At 32.6% G+C, this 18,741-nt stretch overlaps 2 protein-coding genes across 2 annotated transcripts in view; both read right to left on the bottom strand.

Moving 5' to 3' along the window:
- Positions 1 to 56: 56 nt before the first annotated feature.
- On the bottom strand, positions 57 to 2,463 carry LOC134264370 (uncharacterized). The gene is made up of 4 exons (XM_062746670.1): positions 2,229 to 2,463; positions 1,475 to 1,648; positions 1,027 to 1,133; positions 57 to 855 (listed from the first exon to the last, which is right to left on the bottom strand). The coding sequence occupies exons 1-4, from the start codon at positions 2,461 to 2,463 to the stop codon at positions 94 to 96; spliced, it is 1,278 nt and encodes a 425-aa protein (XP_062602654.1). The 3' UTR covers positions 57 to 93.
- A 5,137-nt stretch (positions 2,464 to 7,600) lies between these two features.
- Positions 7,601 to 18,741, bottom strand: part of LOC134264373 (probable serine/threonine-protein kinase roco6) — a 31,868-nt gene continuing 20,727 nt past the window's right edge. The window contains exons 3-11 of the mRNA XM_062746672.1: positions 17,440 to 17,641; positions 16,135 to 16,171; positions 14,303 to 14,767; positions 13,934 to 14,176; positions 13,051 to 13,620; positions 11,724 to 11,824; positions 9,917 to 11,099; positions 8,601 to 8,637; positions 7,601 to 8,512 (exon numbers count right to left, since the gene is read on the bottom strand). Of these exons, the coding sequence (XP_062602656.1) occupies positions 10,734 to 11,099; positions 11,724 to 11,824; positions 13,051 to 13,620; positions 13,934 to 14,176; positions 14,303 to 14,767; positions 16,135 to 16,171; positions 17,440 to 17,641 (1,984 nt within the window). The 3' untranslated portion in view covers positions 7,601 to 8,512; positions 8,601 to 8,637; positions 9,917 to 10,733. The remainder of the gene's footprint in view (positions 8,513 to 8,600; positions 8,638 to 9,916; positions 11,100 to 11,723; positions 11,825 to 13,050; positions 13,621 to 13,933; positions 14,177 to 14,302; positions 14,768 to 16,134; positions 16,172 to 17,439; positions 17,642 to 18,741) is intronic.

An 18,741-nucleotide genomic window follows, 5' to 3' on the forward strand; every position in this document is an offset into this window, starting at 1 on the left:
GTAACATTAAAATGTAAAATTATCAAAGCTTTGTTATTATTTTGTCATTTATTATTCAAATGTATGTGCTATACTGATTTACACACATAAGATTTACTTCACAAGTTGACAGTCAAGGTTGCATAACATTGCACATACTTTTACAATTTGACTGTACAAAGGCTTCATCTGGAGAGTCATAACACCTTGCAAAATTGCATAGTTTTTCAAACGTCCAATTGCTCGTTCTACATGGATTCGAGCTCGAGCAATCCTTCTCGTTTTAGTGGTGGCATTGCTACCCATCTGTCTTCCAAAAGAAAATGGGGGAATGTTTAGTGTTGCACCTTTTAATGCTAGATCGCCTCTTATGAGAAAGCCACGGTCCGCCATAATGTCATCACCAAACTCGATATTATCCAAAAAGCCAGATTCTTGTACTATTTTCTTGTCAGAAATACTACCAGTGTACAAATCAGATACAAAACAAAATGAACCCGATGGAGTTATTGCTACTAAACACTTGAAGGTATTATGGTGTTTGTAAGATGAATATGTTATTCTCTGAGCAGATGGAAGATTGGGTTTTTGCACAAAGAATTCAGTGCAGTCAATAATGCATCTTGTTTTTTTGAAATGTTTAAAGCATTTGGGCAAATTTTCCATGATTTGTTCTTTGGATGGCCATTTGATGAGAAAGCCAAGGTCAATGCTCATGAGACACATCCATGTAGTAAATATTCGGCTTACTGAACTTTCAGAAATGGCAAACATATCACTGAGTGATTTGGTGTCAAATCCTCTTCGTAGTCGCAACAAGGTTAGAGTGAATTCTTCTTTCAATGAAAGCAAGCGTTTAGGTCCTCTTCTTGGAGTCTGTTAACATGAAAGTAATAAATACAATCATTATTGTGGCTTTTTTGTGTTGGTATTAATTAATTGTGTATTTTTTATAGACATTACAGGTTTTTTAAAATTAATACACATTAGATTCACAGAAAATTTGTTTGGGTCATAATGATAAGAAGAGTAATGACATTGTATTACCTTGGAATCATGTCGCTCATTTGTTTCTGTGCTATTCCAGTACACCATTGAGGATGCCTTAATCTTAAGTACATTGAAGATGATAGTAAAAACTGCCAATGTTATACCTGTATGGATCAAGGATAAATACATTATTTATTTATTAGAATGTGATTAACTAGGGCATCTGAGAACAACTAGCACTGGTCTTAAATGATAGTGATTACATGATGTACTATATAATTATATAAAGTATGATACAAAGTTTATTAAATGTAACATGATGAGATTTCAAATAATTATAGGTATGTACAAAGTCAGAAATATATTTAAAATGCATATTAGATATACTAATTTTCAGCCAAACCTTAGACTATATCTCTCTTCCATTTAAAATGATATTTCTGAGAATTTTTTAATTCAATCAAAAGTAGTAATTATCTTTACAAATGAAACAAAGTTTATTAACCTGTGTAAAATTTGCAGGACATGTCATTTTTATATACATCTTCCATCAGAAGGCGTCTCTTTGTGTTCCCCCTATCCTGGGATTCCTCATTGCTTGACATTCCCTCTATGTCCGGGTTGGTCTGGGTGGCAACATTAACCATTTGCACAGGTTTAGCATATAAGTGGTCATCAACTGAAATGTTGGAAATTGAAGTTACAAGTTAGATCAGCTTGCAATAATTTTTTTTGTGATGCTAATATTAAAAATTGCTCTCCTCTTAATCTTTTGCATTTTCTAAAAAAATTGTGATCCACTCCCACTTGTAATATAGTCTCAAAGAAAATAGTCTGGAAGAAAAAGAACAGCAGCTGTTTTGTTTGAATATTAAATGACATTTTTACACACCAGAGTGCGAGTTGAAAAGCCGATACATTCTATTTTCAAATTCCTATGGAACCTTGAAAAATCTAGTCAGTATTTGAAAAGTATGTTTTTTCGACTAAAAATAACTTTGGGTTTTTCCATTTCATTGTAAATGTTTGCATGTCGTGCATTCTTTCTCAGTGAAATGCGTTTATCTAGGGGTCATTGGGATATATACAGATCTTCCACTCAAATTTTGGAACCTTAATATTTTTACGGTAATGTTTTGAAATTTAGCTTAAATTGGTCTATTTACACTTGTTGTTACACATAATAATCTAGATTTCACTCTGCGAATGTTTCATGTTTATCTCATGTGAGTTTATTCAAAATTTGAATTATATTTTACCTTCTGTGAGCTGCTGCTGGGTTGAGACTTTTTCACTGATTTCTTCCTCTTCGACGGTAACAAACAAGGAAGCCTCTGGCACGGGGTGTGGTACAAATCCATCCTTGCCGAGATTGGTATTCGTCTGTTTATCTCCTGGTGTGAAGGTGTGCTTTCTTGTCGCATGTTTTCTACCTTTCAAAATAACTCTATTTGAATTGGCATTTAATGGATAGGGATGCGGTAGGGCGACCATCAATAAAATGTTTGCTACATACATATGTATGTTTGTTTACATTGTCAACGGTAAAAAACTTTCTTCCGCATGCCTTTACCCAAAGTATGGTGTCGTCTAATCGTGTTTTAGGCTTTGGTACTGGGAAAAATTCCACTCCTTTCATGTATTCTTTATGCATGTACCTATTATCGCTGTTACATGTGCCCCAAGAACAGCGTTTCACCATTTTGGATTCAAAATAGACCGCCTTGGAATGTCGGGTGTCACGTGACTTTGTCGCTTGCGCGCTCGCAAAAAAGCTTATATCATTGAAAATATGAAAGAGGCCTATTGAAAAAAATATCAAACTGCATAACTATAACACGCATTATTTATCATATTTTAGTAAGCTGAAACAGACTGTTTTCAAATTTATTCTGTTAACAACAACTTAATCTCACAAAACTGTAATTTAGAAGTTTAGGTACTTTTCATGAGCTAGAAATACGTGGACATACCTGGATGCTTTCCTTTTCCAAAAATAAACAAACATTGGAGGAACCACAGCAAAATAAAGATACTTCTTACCATATTTCTGTCCTTAAAAATAAGGAATTGTTTGAGTCACAGACGATCAGAGAGACTACACGACGCAATAGCAATTATCATTTTTTGAATAGCATCGATTTAAGAGATATTTAATCTAGCTCCAATTGCAATTGATTTTGATCAAATTATTAGGCGTTACGTCCTCTCTTTCCAAATGACATACCCGGTACATGTATACTCAATATTTCAAATTGTAAAATACACTGTACATGAAATACGCATTAAAAAAATGTCGAAAGCAAAAGTTTAAAAGAAACTTCCTTGAAATATAAAAAAAAAATGCATTTATAATTTTAGAAAAGAAAAACCAAACATTTTTACCTTCATATGCATCTGTCTTTGAACACTCTGTTCGTGAAAATTATTAGAGAAGCAGCAAATATTTATTTTAAAGCTCCCAATCATTCAGGAGCCGTTATTCAGTACACATCGTCCGGACAATATAATCCGTAGATATCATATAATCAATATAAAAGCACTCCATAATGATGAACTACACTAGTCTGTTACATATTGGTTTGATACCGGTATATCCCAAAAATCACATTTCTTTGCTGAATAGGCGTCTCTCTTATTATAAAAAAAAATCAAATCACTTCATGACTGACCAAACTTTGTCCTAAATTGTTTCTGAAATTACTGAGAATGGTCCTGGATCATTCTTAATGGTGCATAGACACATATTTGAAGTTAATATTTTCTCACATTTTCTGTATAATATCACAACGTATATATTGCAATAGCATTTCACACGAAAATATAGTAAAACTCTTATTTCATCTATAAAAGTAATTGAAACTTTAAATATCTGGACGGGTTTGATTGACACATCCTTGCACTAAATTAAAGTCTGGGTGAAACAAATGTGTTGAGTATTTTGCGGTTTTGGGGACAACCCTCTTATTACATAAATTAAACATAAACTATAGAGTATGTCGTTAATAAATGATTGGTCTCTTTTTCAGCTGCAGATAAGGGAACTTAATAAAAAGGTACAAAAGTGTAAAAACAAAATTATGTAATTACTGTAATAGCTTACTACTTCATTCTTCATTTTCTGGCAGCTTTAGGTTTAAAAATATTAAAGTACATTTCTCAATGATTAGACCCTGGATACAACCAACTTGGCATCAATAAATCAAACTGACAAAATATACTAGTGCACGCAATAAAATGCACTTATACTGATGAACAAACAAATTGATGGGACAAACCTATCAAGAGGTTCAAATATTTGACTAATTATCTTTGTTTTTACAGTTTAATATGCACTTTATAACTGTGTTTCTCTCAACATAATTATGCATTATAAAAATAAATAAGTAAACACCCTTAAAGCAAATTCTTTTTAGGTTAGTTGATTACAAATTCAGTATTTATGAAATAAAAACAGCAAGACATATACAGAAATTGATCTGAATTCTGACATATATTCCATCTCAATTTTTCTCATCACAAAATGAAAAAAAAACCTTTTTCAATATTTATTTAGTGACTTTCTAGTGTAACCAGAGGAGACTACTGTGAAAACATGATTTTTGTGGGGCCCCATATTCATGGATTTCTTGTGTCACATTTATCCAAAGATTAATATCCAAAAGAACAGTTAACTTTGGTAACATTTAACTATATAATTAATGTATCTTCTATGTATACGAGTTACCCATGGAATTAAAGTCCCGATGAACTACCAAAATTTACTTATCCAAGAACATTGGCACCCTGGCCTAGAATAAAAATGAGTCCATAGTATAGGATTCCCTTCCTTCTGTAGTCGTCCCTTTGTTCGATAATATATCCCACTTAGACTTTATTAATCACATTTCAGGTATTAACAGAACTTTTTGTAATATGGAATATGCTTATATCATAATTGTGTACATGTGTAAGGAACGGTAGGAACAAACTTCCTAAATATTCCATTTATCTGAGGAAATTTACTTCAATCTCTCATGGATTCATTCAAACTTTAATAAGTATTCTTTATGACATTATTTTTGCAGTTATAAATTATTCAAATTCATTTAGGCAAACATATCTGCATTTGAACTGTACTGTATTTTTGGTGTCAGATTAACAAATGGCTAAGACGGACAATCTATGGTGAAATATTTATGTCCCATCATGCAGGATAAATTATGCTAATATGCAACATAATTTTATAGACATGCAACAAAAATATTATGATTGCTGGCATACTTGTAAATACCTGGCATGTTAAAATATGCAAGTGGGTTAAGGTTTATGCGTTTCCATGCATAGGAACTAGAACAAAGAGGCCCAGAGCAAAATCGCTCACCTGAGCACATCGGCAAGGAAAAGGCACATATCAGATCAGAATTTAAAAGTTTACGGGGGGAGAGTGGGGGGGGGGGGGCTTGAATTCTGCTCCTACTTGATATTGCCTTCATATTCTGTATACAAATTCTTGAGAAAGTTCTTTAAAAAGCTTTTATAGATTTTTTAAAACATTTTGTTTATATATATTACTGACAGGTGTAATAATTCGAATTTGACTCCCCATTGTTTCCTGGCCTCCCTACCCCAAAGGGTAGTCATGATTTGAAAAAATTTAAATCTTCAATACATGAGGATGCAATATGACTTAACATAGTTTTTCTGTTATTAATATATTTCCCTTTATTTTTCTATGTAAAACTTTGATCTACCATTTAGACCCTTCCCTACCCTTAGAGGTTATGATTTGAAAAATATTAATTCTACACTACCTGAGAATGCTTCCGTATAAATATCACTAATCATGGCTTTGCTGTTCTTTAGAAAAAGATTTTTTTAAAATATATTTTAATTTTAAAACTTTGATCCCCCATTGTGGCCCTACCCTATCCCTGGGGTTTATAATTTGAACAAACTAGAATCTACAGTACCTGAGGATGCTTCCATATAAATATCACTAATCATGGCTTTGCGGTTCTTGAGAAGAAAATTTTTTGAAGATTTCCCTATATATTCCTATGTAAAACTTTGATTGGCCATTGTAGCCAAACCCTTGCCCCGAGGTTCACGATTTGAACAAACTTCAATCTACACTACCTGAGGGTGACTCCACATGAGTTTCATCTTTCCTTGCCCATTGGTTCTTGAGAAGATTTTTTAAAATGCCATTAATTTTTCACTAATTCATAATTATCTCCCCTTTGGAGAGGGCGTGGCCGTTCATTTAAACAAACTTGAATCCCCTTAACCCAATGATACTTGGTAGCAAATTTGGTTGAAATTGGTCTAGTGTTTCTTGAGCAGAAGATGAAAATGTGAAAAATTTACTACAACGACGACAGACAACGGACAAATTTTGATCAGGAAAGCTCACTTGAGTCTTGGGCTCAGGTGAGCTAAAAATTCATAAAATGCGTATCTTTTATACAGAAAAAGTTCAAATTTATTTTCTTATACATAGTTTGCACCCACAGCACGTAAAGGCAAGTACACAATATGAAGTCATATTATGCACGGATTTTCCATACACTGTGTAGGGACGAATATGGGTCCCATTCCCAATTTAAAAATCCATCCATTTTACCCATAATTGAACCCACAAAGTTAACTTGATTAAATTTCTGGTAAAATAATAGCCAGTTTATTAAAAATTAAAAAAATAAACAAAATTTTCATGACATTTGGCTAAAAATTTATTATTATTGATCTATCATCTGATTGACATTTCTGAATAATTAAGGATAACATCAAATTTATTAATTATAAGTGTTTATTTTTTAAAAAAAAAAAAAAAAAAAAAAAACATCATGCTTTCAAATTTTCTATTTATTGATAAAATGCCGTAACCTTCTTAATTCCAAGGGCCTGGGCCCCATTCCCAAAATGGTGTGGAAAATCCCTGATTATTACATTATTGTGCAATTTCATTTAAGGTATTTAAGACTCATCAACAAAACGAAGTCGGCGCAAGGGTGCCGGTATGACTTCATTAATGATAAATTAAATGCATTCCTAAAAATTGTTTTACGTTGCTCAATAGAATTTCTCCAAAGCATCTCCTAAAATGAAAAACACGTCTACGTCTGTTCAGTTCAATTTTCTAATTAAAAATTCAAAAGTAGATGCTTAACTTATATAACGTAACTATGATCTCCAATGCTCTTGTTACCTTGATTGACTACGGCAAAGACTTTGATACTTTGAATGATAATGAGAAGTAATGGTAAATTACAGTTACCTGTACTTAGCTAAATTTAACTATTTTATTGTTTTGTATATGCATATGGTCATTTCTGTAAAGAGGAGAGTTATAAAACTAAGAGTGTATTACCTACAGGCGGTCCAATTTTATAGAACGAAAACAATCATTTGCATTGTTCATTGAGGTTTAATTACAGTAATTAACTTTAAAAGCGCACTTTGTGTTGAAGACAAATTCTTTTAATGTAAGTCCTTTCTACTGTCCTACTGAAGCTAAGGTCTGATAAAAAAAAGATATTCAGTTGGAATATATCAAACAAAACGTTTGGTTTTAGTATATACATGTACGTGTATTATATTTTTTTTTGGTAAACATAGAGTTTAACGTTATCAAAATTAATGTTCCACTTATATATAAACACAAAAATCTTTCAAATTTTCAATTAATTTTTATAATTCTTAAATCCTGTTAATTAAATCTATATTCTAACAAAACAAGATGTTTCTTAAGCCTTTATTTTTCAAGCAGATGGGGATACAGGTTAATATCCTTATACACTGTATACAACACTTACGTCTAGCTAGAAACAAACATCTGATGCATAGATTAGTACTTTCTAGTATTTGTGGCTAAATTCATTACAAAATAATGATATCAAAACTTGAAAAAACTTAAAATGTGATTCAATCAAAACAGCGTATCATATTTTGAACCTTCTTGAATATGCTAGCAGTCATATTTTGGCAGAATCGGTGTTATGCTTTTTCCAGAGCATATTTAATTTTTCTAAAATATCTACCCTTCCTATGTAATTCAAAGCAGCACAAAGATTTCCTCTATTTAAAACGTTTTCGTCAGATAGACACTTCAGTGAGCGGCGCATTAATTTGTGTGGATCCCTTACTTCCTCTTCTATTCCTTCTCTTAGACTCTCCTCCAAACCCAAAAAACGCAAAAGTCTGCTCCTTTGTTTTGTTACAGATTTGACTATTAGCTCACATTCTGATGATAAAATTAGTTGCAATGGTTTGACAATTGTTGGGAAGGAATAATTCTCCTTAGTGAAACATTTGATATCATCTGCAAGCTGTCTGTTTTCAAATATATCAATGATTCTTTTTTTCAATTCTTCTATGTGGTATATATTTGGATTCCTCTCCTTCGAAGTCTTCAAAATCTGGAAAACCTGCTCCTCTGAAGAAAGCGTCATACTCGTCATCAAGGCATCAGCAAAGTGACTCTCTCCAAGCAAACTAGCACATAAAATTGATTTTTCCTTGCATAGTTTTCCGGAAACAAAGTCAAATAATAACATCGTGTCTGAAAATTAGAGATTGGTATTATAATTATTCATTTTACCATCATATAAATTCATATTTAAGCACCAATTTATATCTATCAAAATTACCTTCTTTGTCAATCATGCTAGAATCCTCATCTTGGATCTATCGAAAAAACAGAGTAACTATTTATAATCATTATTTTTTAACATAAATAATGCGAATACATGTGTTTATTTAGTGCGTTTCAGTAATGTAGGACAAATCATAAACAGAAAAATCACATTTCATGGGGTAAAGGTTTACGAAACAAGAGCCACATCGGCCACATCGCTCACCTGAGTAACTTGGGTGATGCATATTTTTAGCAGATTCCCCCTCTTGCTATACCTATCATGCCCAACAACCCCGTTCCCTTTTTTATTTTAAAACTTTAGAATCTACACTACCCAAGGATGCTTCCACATAAGTTTCAGCTTTCCTGGCCCAGTGGTTCTTGAGAAGAAGATTTTCAAAGATTTGTTCTATATTTTTTATGTAAAACTTGGAATTCCCTCTTGTGGCCCCGCCCTACCCCCAGGGGTCATGATTTTGAAAATTTGATATCTACACTACCAAGGGATGCTTCCATATAAGTTTCAACCTTCCTGGCCCAGTGGTTCTTGAGAAGAAGATTTGTTCTATATATATTTCTATGTAAAACTTGGATTCCCTATTGTGGCCCGCCCTACCCACGGGGGTCATGATTTTTACAATTTAATATCTACACTACCCAAGGAAGCTTCCACATAAGTTTCAGCTTTCCTGGCCCAGTGGTTCTTGAGAAGAAGATTTTCAAAGATTTGTTCTATATATAATTTCTATGTAAAACTTGGATTCCCTATTGTGGCCCCGCCCTACCCCCGGGGGTCATGATTTTAACAATTTAATATCTAAACTACCCGAGGATGCTTCCACATAAGTTTCAGCTTTCCTGGCCTAGTGCTTCTTGAGAAGAAGATTTTTAGTGACCCCACCCTATATTTGTCTTTTCTTGATTTTCTCCCCATGTAAGGGGCTTGGCTCTTCATTTAAAAAATTTTAATTTCCTCTCACCCAAGGATGCTTTGTACCAAGTTTAGTTAAAATTGGCCCATTGGTTCTTGAGAAGAAGTCGAAAATGTGAAAAGTTTACAGACGGACGGACGACGGACAAAAAAGATCAGAAAAGCTCACTTGAGCCTTCGGCTCAGGTGAGCTAAAAACTATTACTTAGGTGAATATTTGATATCGTGAATGAAGAATTGTTTAGTAATTTTGTACATGACATTTAGCATTTGTGCTGAATATGAATTTATATGGGTCCCTTCATACATATAAAATAAAATATATTAACCTATGAAAAATTGGCGATCACAAAGCATTATTTATACAGATTCTGAAGTATACAGTATTCCCTACATACCATTTTCCAGTGTGAAACCAATTCCTTGATATTTACCATCCTGTTTTCTCCCACTGCACAAGTTTCACAGGTAGTGTACTCTTTCGTGTAATCAATATCGTTTGCAGGTATAAAACAAGTGTTAGTCCTATCGCAAAAGGTTGTATTTTTGCACTTGTATCCAGGAATATGTGAAAAACTGCAATGGATTGTGCTTGATATATCATTTAGTTTGGATATGATGGCATCCTTTACTTTAATATTCTCTGCAGTTGACTTTTCCTTATCGTAGCTAAGCAATTGAATCTGTATGGTATCGTGCATGCTTCCTACAGCAATGAGTAGATGTTTATGTTCAAATATTACCACATTCTGGTATAAGCAAAGGTTTCCTTCTGCTATCGCGATAGGCCACAGTTTATTGGCAAGCACAGTTGCGAGTCGCTGGAAGATCAGATGCGCAAGAGCAGGTAGCTGAATACAGAATATCGAGGTTTTTTGACAGTTTTTAAATGTTTCTGGTTCAAATTGAACTGTATTCATGCAGGGAACTATCAAGAGTGAAGTGTTCTCTGTATTCCTCTTCTTTACTTCAGTAATTAGAGAAAGTTCTTTCATGTACATGAGAAGATGCTGCTTGTGTTCCATGAATGCAGGATTCCAAATTGTATCCAAAAGAGGATGCGGAAGTTCCCCTTTCTCTTGAAACGCTATCCACAGTTTGTGGAAATTCCTGGTAACTTTTGGTATGACATTACTTTTCACAGTAATGATACATTTAAACGCATCTTTGAAAAAGTTTACATCGAGTATAAAGAATTTCTCCAGATCTTTAACGTCAAAATACAAAACAAATAAAATGTTCATGAAAGAACTTCAACATGAACTTTAAATCTTCATTTGGTAATCTCATGTCCTCTGGAAAACTGACTTGTAGCTCCTGTAGTTCTTCAAATGTCATTAATTTTGTGTTGTGGTTTGTCCTAATTTCACTCAGTTTTTGTTGAAAGAGAGTCCACACATTGGGAACTCTTCGCTTCCAATACTCATTTTCTTTGGCAATTTTTTTTATACAATCTTTGATTTCATTGAGAGTGTGGCTTGTTTCAAACGAGACTGCAAATTCCCTATTATAGGATAGCATATCAAGGAGCTTTTTTGCTTTAACTCTGTCTCGAAGGTATATGAAATATTCAGAGATCTCCTGAGAAGAACATCATTGCAAATTTGATTATCATATATCTAATAATGAATAATGAGGATTCAGAACAAATAACTAAAATTAAAGTTAATAAATTAACTCTGAATTTTACCTGCTTAGAATAAAAAAAAATATCTGTTCTATTGGAAGATTATGTTATTAAATGATAAATGCTATCCAGTTACATTTTATTTATAGGCACTTGGGGTATGGACCCCCCCTTTTCCATTTTTTTTTTCTTTTTAAATATGGGTTCGAGTCACCTTTTTCCTATTTTTCTATTCTATTATGCACTATATGTTATCAAAAATGCAACTCTTTTGTCTCTACAAGCTGTTTTTAAAAATGCCGTTTTCCACTGCTACATTTATATAGAAAAATAGGAAAAAGGTGACTCGAACCCAGATTTAAAAAGAAAAAAAATGAAAAAAGGGGGGGGGGGTTCCATACCCTAAGTGCCTATGATTTTATTATCTATTATCAGTTCTAGAAAAATAATTTTTTCAGTAAGATCTTGACAACAGCTCCAGAAAACGTATAATATACAAAAACTTGTAAAATAAATCACTTCATTATACCTGAATTTATCTGAATTATAATTCAATAAGAAAAAGGAGGAAACCTTACCTCCTCTGATTTTCCCTCTGCATGAGTGCACACCAAAATTATTGCTGGTTGGCTACTTCCAGAGAAAGCCTGTATAGATTCTAGCCAGAAGTTTAAGTATTCTGTAAACATATACGAATTTAAATATATTAAAGAAATGAATATATAATTAAGGACAAAATTAACAAAAAAAGAGAAACATATCCAAAAGGGATATGTCGAATATTTCGGTCAATGATGAATTTACAAGCAAAATAAACACAAAATGAAGTTCAATGTCATGAAAATATCCAAAGTTGAATTGCGTTTACTAATTTGGGTCAGTGCCTGTAGTTTAATAAAAATATCTTGAATACATGTAGGAAAGTATGTTCGATGCAATATCGAAATTTAATTCCAACAATCATATACTTGATTTTTTTCTTTAAAAAATCTACCTTTGTAAGAAGTTTGATAAAACCCATAGTATGGATGAAATTTCTAGTTTATAATAATATACTACCCCGTTATTAGCGATTTTTTTCCTGTATATACATGCATCTGTTAACAAAGTTTTAAAAAAATTGTGAAAAAAAGATCAAGGTAATAAGAATGGACATAATCAAAAATTATCAAGCAGCACCCCAAGAACTTCTCATAAATATTTCCCCTATGTAAAGTTTGATATAGTGCTGAAAAGTTAATATCACAGTTATCTGAAAAGCCAAGGTCAGATAAAAAATCAAATTTACTTGTTCTCACATATTTGTTTCAAAAAAGAACTAAAAAGTTTTATTAAATATCTAAAAGTTTCTTTGAAACTTAAGTAAAAATGAAATGATGAAAAATTGGGTCATGGTTATAGAGATATTAAATTTAAAAGTATATGCTGATAGTAAATTTCTGTTACAAATATTTATCTTTCATAAGGTTTGATAAAAATCTTTCATAATTTCAATTTCTTTAAAACTAAGACGTTTACATAGGTTATGACTGTTCCTTCGCTAAACGCTAGGCATTAGAAGTAAAAGTCATGCAGGGGTCTTTCGGATATGACCTTAAAAACGTAGGTCCCGTGTCGCAGTAGGCGTTGGCACGTTAAAGAACCCTCAATCACTGCTCAATGGCCCAGAGTGCCGAGTATAGGTCTAGAATTGAAGCCCTTCACAGGCGTAATACGGTGACGTATCCATATGAGTGAAAAAATCTCGAGAGGGACGTTAAACAACATACAATCAATCAGTCAATTTCTTTAAAACTGGGCTAAAATTTATCCAGCAGACTAAAAAATCCTAGCAATATGATATTTTTATTGTCAGGGAATGATTTTAGTGGACTTAATACACACTGTTCACTAAGAAAATCTTACGTTCATTTGTCATGCCTCTGAACATCATGTCACCTCGATGATCCTCCGGTTCTGCTTTTTCCGTCCATCCTTTTCTCATGTCTGTTACTAGAATATAAAACGCACTACGGCGTAGATATATCTGATGTGTAGCATAGTACACATGTTGTCCAACGAAATCATAAAAGTCAATGGTTTTATTAACGTCACCTTTTTTTTGTAATGCATCCGGCATAAGCTGAAGGAGAGCATTGGATTTCATTTCTTTATTTCCTTCTTCAGGCTTGCCTTTCCCTCTTTTTGCTCTACTTTCGCCGGCGCTTGGAAAACCTTGAATATTCCATGTGTGTTGTACGTTTTTGTTTCCTCTATCATTGTTACTTGTGATGGTGGTATTTTCTAATGCCTGATCCTGTCCGTAATTAAAATTTCTTAAGTTGTACATTTTTCTCTCGCTTTCGTCTTCTCTCTTTGGTTTTTGGATTGAAATGTTTTCTTTCTTTGGTGATTTTCCAATTTCTTGATGTTTACCCGTATGTAAGATGGGAGAAATGTCAATTTTTATTCTCTTGTGATCATCAGATTGCAAGGCTGAAAAGACAAACATGATATATAAAACACATTTCGATCTAAAGCAGAAAATATCCCCCTTCACAAATGCTAGGTTATTTTTGACAGTATTGAAAACAAACAATTATGTATATGCTAAAAGCGTTATGATGTGCAGAAGTTTTCTTAGACACAGTGCCTTCTTCATATGTTTTAGATTGATGAACTCGCCATTAACATTTTAGAAAATCGGAAATCCCTTATTACCTTCCAAGTGAACCGGCACAATTATTCTAGAGGGAGAGATAACATATTTTGGTCACAATGTATGCCTAGAATGTAAAATGACAATTACCAAGTAAAGTGCTAGCATTAGTTTGATGAATGTCAACACTTTGGGTAGATTCCGTAGACGCTCTTATTTCGTCTATACTATTCTCTGTAGTCAATCTTTTAAGCAGCGTTGTCTTTCCGACGCCCCCGCATCCAAGTATCATTACTGAAGCATGACAAATTTCACTTTCTCCTTTCCTTAAAAGGTCAACAAACCGGCTATAACCATCTCTTCCCAAAGTGAGAATTTCGATTGGAATGCGCACTAAAATTTGGTAAAGAAAAAAGAACACGTTAGCATATATTCACATGATACATGTAACATACTTAATAAACAATCGTCTTGTGATATTTATGCCTCAGATATTCAAATTCAAATACATGTACTAACATTTTTTAGATATCATTTCATGTATGCTGGAATCTTCTATAGTAGGATGATCCAAAATTTTCAAACCAATGCGGTCAATGAAGTCTTCATTAAACTTTGAGTCAATGCGTAGAATTACTTCTCCAGGTTTTTGTTCGTACAGTGATGTTCTGCAATACTCTATCACCGAATTTCTGTCCGCACGCATCAAAAATATTCTACCATACTCGGGCGAGTCTACAGACTCTATCACGAGATCCCGTTCACGTTTAGATAAGAAAGTAACTACTCCGTCTGTACAGACTGTCAAGTATTCATTCAGGGGACGTACTCGTAAAGAATTCACCGAGCTTGGCAGGTGGAAGGCTCTCTGCAGTTCCTCGAGATTCAAAAGCCACTGCTCATCATTTTCCCTTGCTGTATAATTAGTCATCAGCAAAACAGAATAAAGGAGAACTTTAGACTTTTCCTCCAGATTAATTGTTTCTGAAAAACAATAACAGAGTTACATCTCTTTTCTCTTGTCTTTTGAAATTTAACATAATTTTCTTAACGATGCGTAACAAAATAGGACGCTAATAAGTGTATATTGTTTAAAACAAAAGAGGGAAAGGAAAGAAGCCAAAACTAAACAAAATCAACAGCAAAAACAAATACAGCAAAAAATAATTGTTAAAAAAAAATAACATTTCAACAAACTTGAGTTTCTTCGAACTTTAAAATCATATTGACGAAATGTGATAATTGTTCGCTGAATTGTGTAATGGTCAGGAACCTTAAGGGGTCTTTTATTTCCTGTCTGAGTAACTTCGTCTCAGAAAGTTTACTAACAAGCCTGCATTATAGAATTGTGTTACAATAAAAATAACTTCATAGGTGTCATGTAAAAAAAGGTATCAAGAACATTAACACTTTATATTTTATAATATATTTACAGTAAATATTTAAGGATATCCGATCCTCAGCCAGGAAGGATAACTCCAAAAATTAATATTTAATTTGAAATGCATAAAATGAAGCTTGAAAATGAAATTTTTTTAACCTTTATAAGATTCAAGGTTTTTGGAAGTCTTAGAAATGGTCTTATAAAAGTTGACATTTTACCCTATGAAAGGAAAGAAAATAATACAGTTTTAGAGAAATACGATTTTCTTGAACCCAGCCTTGGATACCAATGCTTATTAGCATGATATGAAATGAGAAGTGATTTGTGGTGCCTTGCAACGATAGCAAAAGTCCTTTACACTATGTATTATAGAAAACATGACGGAAATAAAAGACAAAAAAATACCAAATAAGTATAAAAATCATGACAATTTCTCCGAATGCCTGGATACCTATCGTTTATTAACCTAAAATATATTTGTTGATCAATTTGCAATTAGAAAATGCATTGCTGATATTCCAATTCGCTTTTTCTGCAAAAATATTGGAGATTTGACAATTTTCCCTATTTAATATGATTAACTTTATTCTTTAACTGTAAAGAAATACTGTGGATAAATTGACATAGCTTTGTGGATTCAGTGATACTTTTATGAGTATTTTTGATTACTTAACTGCTAATTTTATAAACCTGAGGATCGGACTACCTTAAATATATATAGATTTATATATCAAATGTGCTATTTGATTTTGGTTAGTTTTTAATTAAAGATAGTTTCTACTTCTATAAGCTAAAAATATCTGTATTAATTTTTATCTATAGGTAAATTTTATCTCATTTTAATTTAATCAGTTAACTGGTATATTTAATAAGTTAAACTTACATAATATCCATTATCCTACTGTGTTAGGTTGATACATGCACTGTTTTAAATTGTGAAAGAAACGAAAAGAAAAAATACAAATACCTTTTGAAGACAAATCATCACTGCTTGAGAAATTTTCCTACAACCAATTTAAATCATTCATTAAAAAGAATGTTTGCAGAATACAAGCCATAAGAGAATAAAGATAATGTACAATGTACGAGGGTTGTTCGTAAAGTTCGTGGACGATGTCAATCTTCGTTATATTACTCACTAGAAATTTAAAATAAGCACGATTTAATATGTAATAACATTTGCTTTGTTGATGTGTGAAGTTTCATTCAATTCGATTTAATAGAAATCAATTTACTTCATTTAAATCAACATGTTTTCTGCCCGCGGAGCACACTTGTTACGTCAAAACATAGCGTCAAGAATTTCTAGAATAGCATTTCACACAGAATAACTCAATGCCCACTCTTACATCATTTTTCTTTTTCTAATACATCACATTTATAATTTTTAAGAATTGCTCTCGTTGTATAATTTCGTTTCTTAAGGTTTTAATTTCTTTTATTTCTTCACTTTTCCTTCACAGGATAAGCAACTCTGAAGCGCCTACAAGTTTCCTTGACGTTCCAACTTTTAAAAGTTTTTGCACAGATTTTTACAATTAAACCGTTTCTTCACAGATTGTCCATGAGCATCCCATACAGAGTCTATGTCACTCAAATACTGCCTGTACTATTTGTACACACATACACAACTGGCTTGTGACATATTTGTTTTATTCCTCCCAACATTTTTTGAGTTTTTCAGGATTTTTCCTGAGTAAAACACAAAATTGCATCATCATCTGCTGTTGTCGTTTTCAATAACTGCTTATCTTCTCAAATTGATTTCTTTTCAACAAAGCAAAATACATGTATTAAGCCTTAATTTTGAACACTAATCATTGTTACAATTATTAATTTGAATTTCTATGTTGTTTTTTTTTTGTTTGTGCTTCATTTTACAGAGAATGTGACTACACACATTTTTAAGTGTATTGTTTGTAACAACTAAATTTTGATCTGCTCCGCGGTCCGATTTTTGCATTTTAACATCTGGAAAAGTTTTGAATAAATCATAATATTATAAAAAGAATTATGCAAATCATTTAGATTTATTTTGAACACATTTCTACCAAATTTGGATAACATATGACGTCAAACATAAAAAACATATGACAGAAGTCCACAAATTTTTCGAACAACCCTCGTAAATATCCAAGATGCTTAAGTGCATGAAACACAATACTGATAGTAAAATATTTTTCGTTATATTTGTTATTATGATTTACTGTTAAGTAAACTCCACTATACATATACATGCATTTTTAAAGCATTTGCATCTTTAAAGGAATACCTGAAGCTTATAGACCTCAATAGTTCTATCACTTCGACGTTTTCTTGAGAAGTGTGCTTTTGCTCTAGGTGTGTCGGCGTCTATGAATCTGTTCTGTTCTAAACTTTGTAAAATTGCTGGTTTGTTTTCTTCTTTTCCATAAACATTAATCTTGATTTCGAGGCAAGACATTTGATAAGTCCTATGTTGTGGGAGGGTGTACCTGTGAAATGATCAAGACAAAATAATGTTTCAACTTTAATTGAACCAGTTTTTTTTTCTACCTTCCCGGTAATAGATTTAGAAATGTAGACAATCAAAATAACATATATGATCATGATGATAGTAATGAACCATACTCATACATGTATGTCTGCTTAAGTCTTACAAATTTAGAGTTGAGCAAGAATTATGATAATCGTAATACATCGAAAACTATTATAAATGTCACTTAAGTAATGTTTTGATGTTATTAGTTTTTATAAAAATTATGTGATTTTATTCAATAATTTTCTGCATAATTTTTTTGCATCCATTTTTTCTTAAATATGTTGATGTATATTACCACTTATTTTGTTTTTTTTGAACATGTTCAAGGCTGTTATTATTTTCTTAAGGAAGTGGGAAAGAGGCTCGATAAATCATTTAATAGATCCCACCTTGTATCTTTGTTTGTAATGAGTGTTGTGAATTGTTGGAAAGATATGGCAATTTAATTTCATTTTAATTGCTGGGAATATTAAAATTCTTCAAAACATGCTTGTGATTTCGAAGAATATTTTCCTTCTTTGGGGTATGAGACCGTTGCAAGAAGCGCTGACTTTTAAGATCGACGATTTACGTCTACATTTAGGACAATATACAATAAAGAGGAATCATTTTCAAGCACATAACACGTCGTCTCAGAAGGGAACGACAGCTATGCTATAGTCCATCCCCTCTCATTCCTCCTTTATAAACTCCTGTCTAGTTTTTTTTCCAGAATGTTTTTCTTCTCAATTCCTTCCGCAAAATAAAATTAAAAATGAGATCTACTGTCCTCTCAAAATAAGGCAATACAGGTATTTTAAATCAAATTATGTTATCCTGCCTCCCTTCTTTGTATATTATATATCGTTAAATCCTGTTAGCACTCCTTACACAATACTTAAAACCTCTATTGTAGGTTATCTTATCTAGTATTATCAATTCCAAAGGCCGTTATAGCCAAGGGGTGGAAATGGGGATAAGCTCCCATTGTCTGTAAAGTGCTCCTTGTGACGTACGTGCGCCTCAAATAGCCTCTGACAACCAAAGTCCAGCTCCTAGCCTGCTCGTGTGGCT

Source organism: Saccostrea cucullata, unplaced genomic scaffold (assembly GCF_032062105.1).
Source record: "Saccostrea cucullata isolate Sc308-1 unplaced genomic scaffold, CSIRO_AGI_Scuc_v1 ctg1386, whole genome shotgun sequence".
In the NCBI taxonomy this organism is placed as follows: Eukaryota; Metazoa; Mollusca; class Bivalvia; order Ostreida; family Ostreidae; genus Saccostrea; species Saccostrea cuccullata.

Coding starts and splice junctions, on each gene's coding strand:
- LOC134264370 (XM_062746670.1), bottom strand. CDS start 2,463: ATGGTCGCCCTACCGCATCCCTATCCATTAAATGCCAATTCAAATAGA. Junction 1,649..2,228: donor CCAGCAGCAGCTCACAGAAG/GTAAAATATAAT, acceptor CCAACATTTCAG/TTGATGACCACTTATATGCT. Junction 1,134..1,474: donor GTCCTGCAAATTTTACACAG/GTTAATAAACTT, acceptor TGATCCATACAG/GTATAACATTGGCAGTTTTT.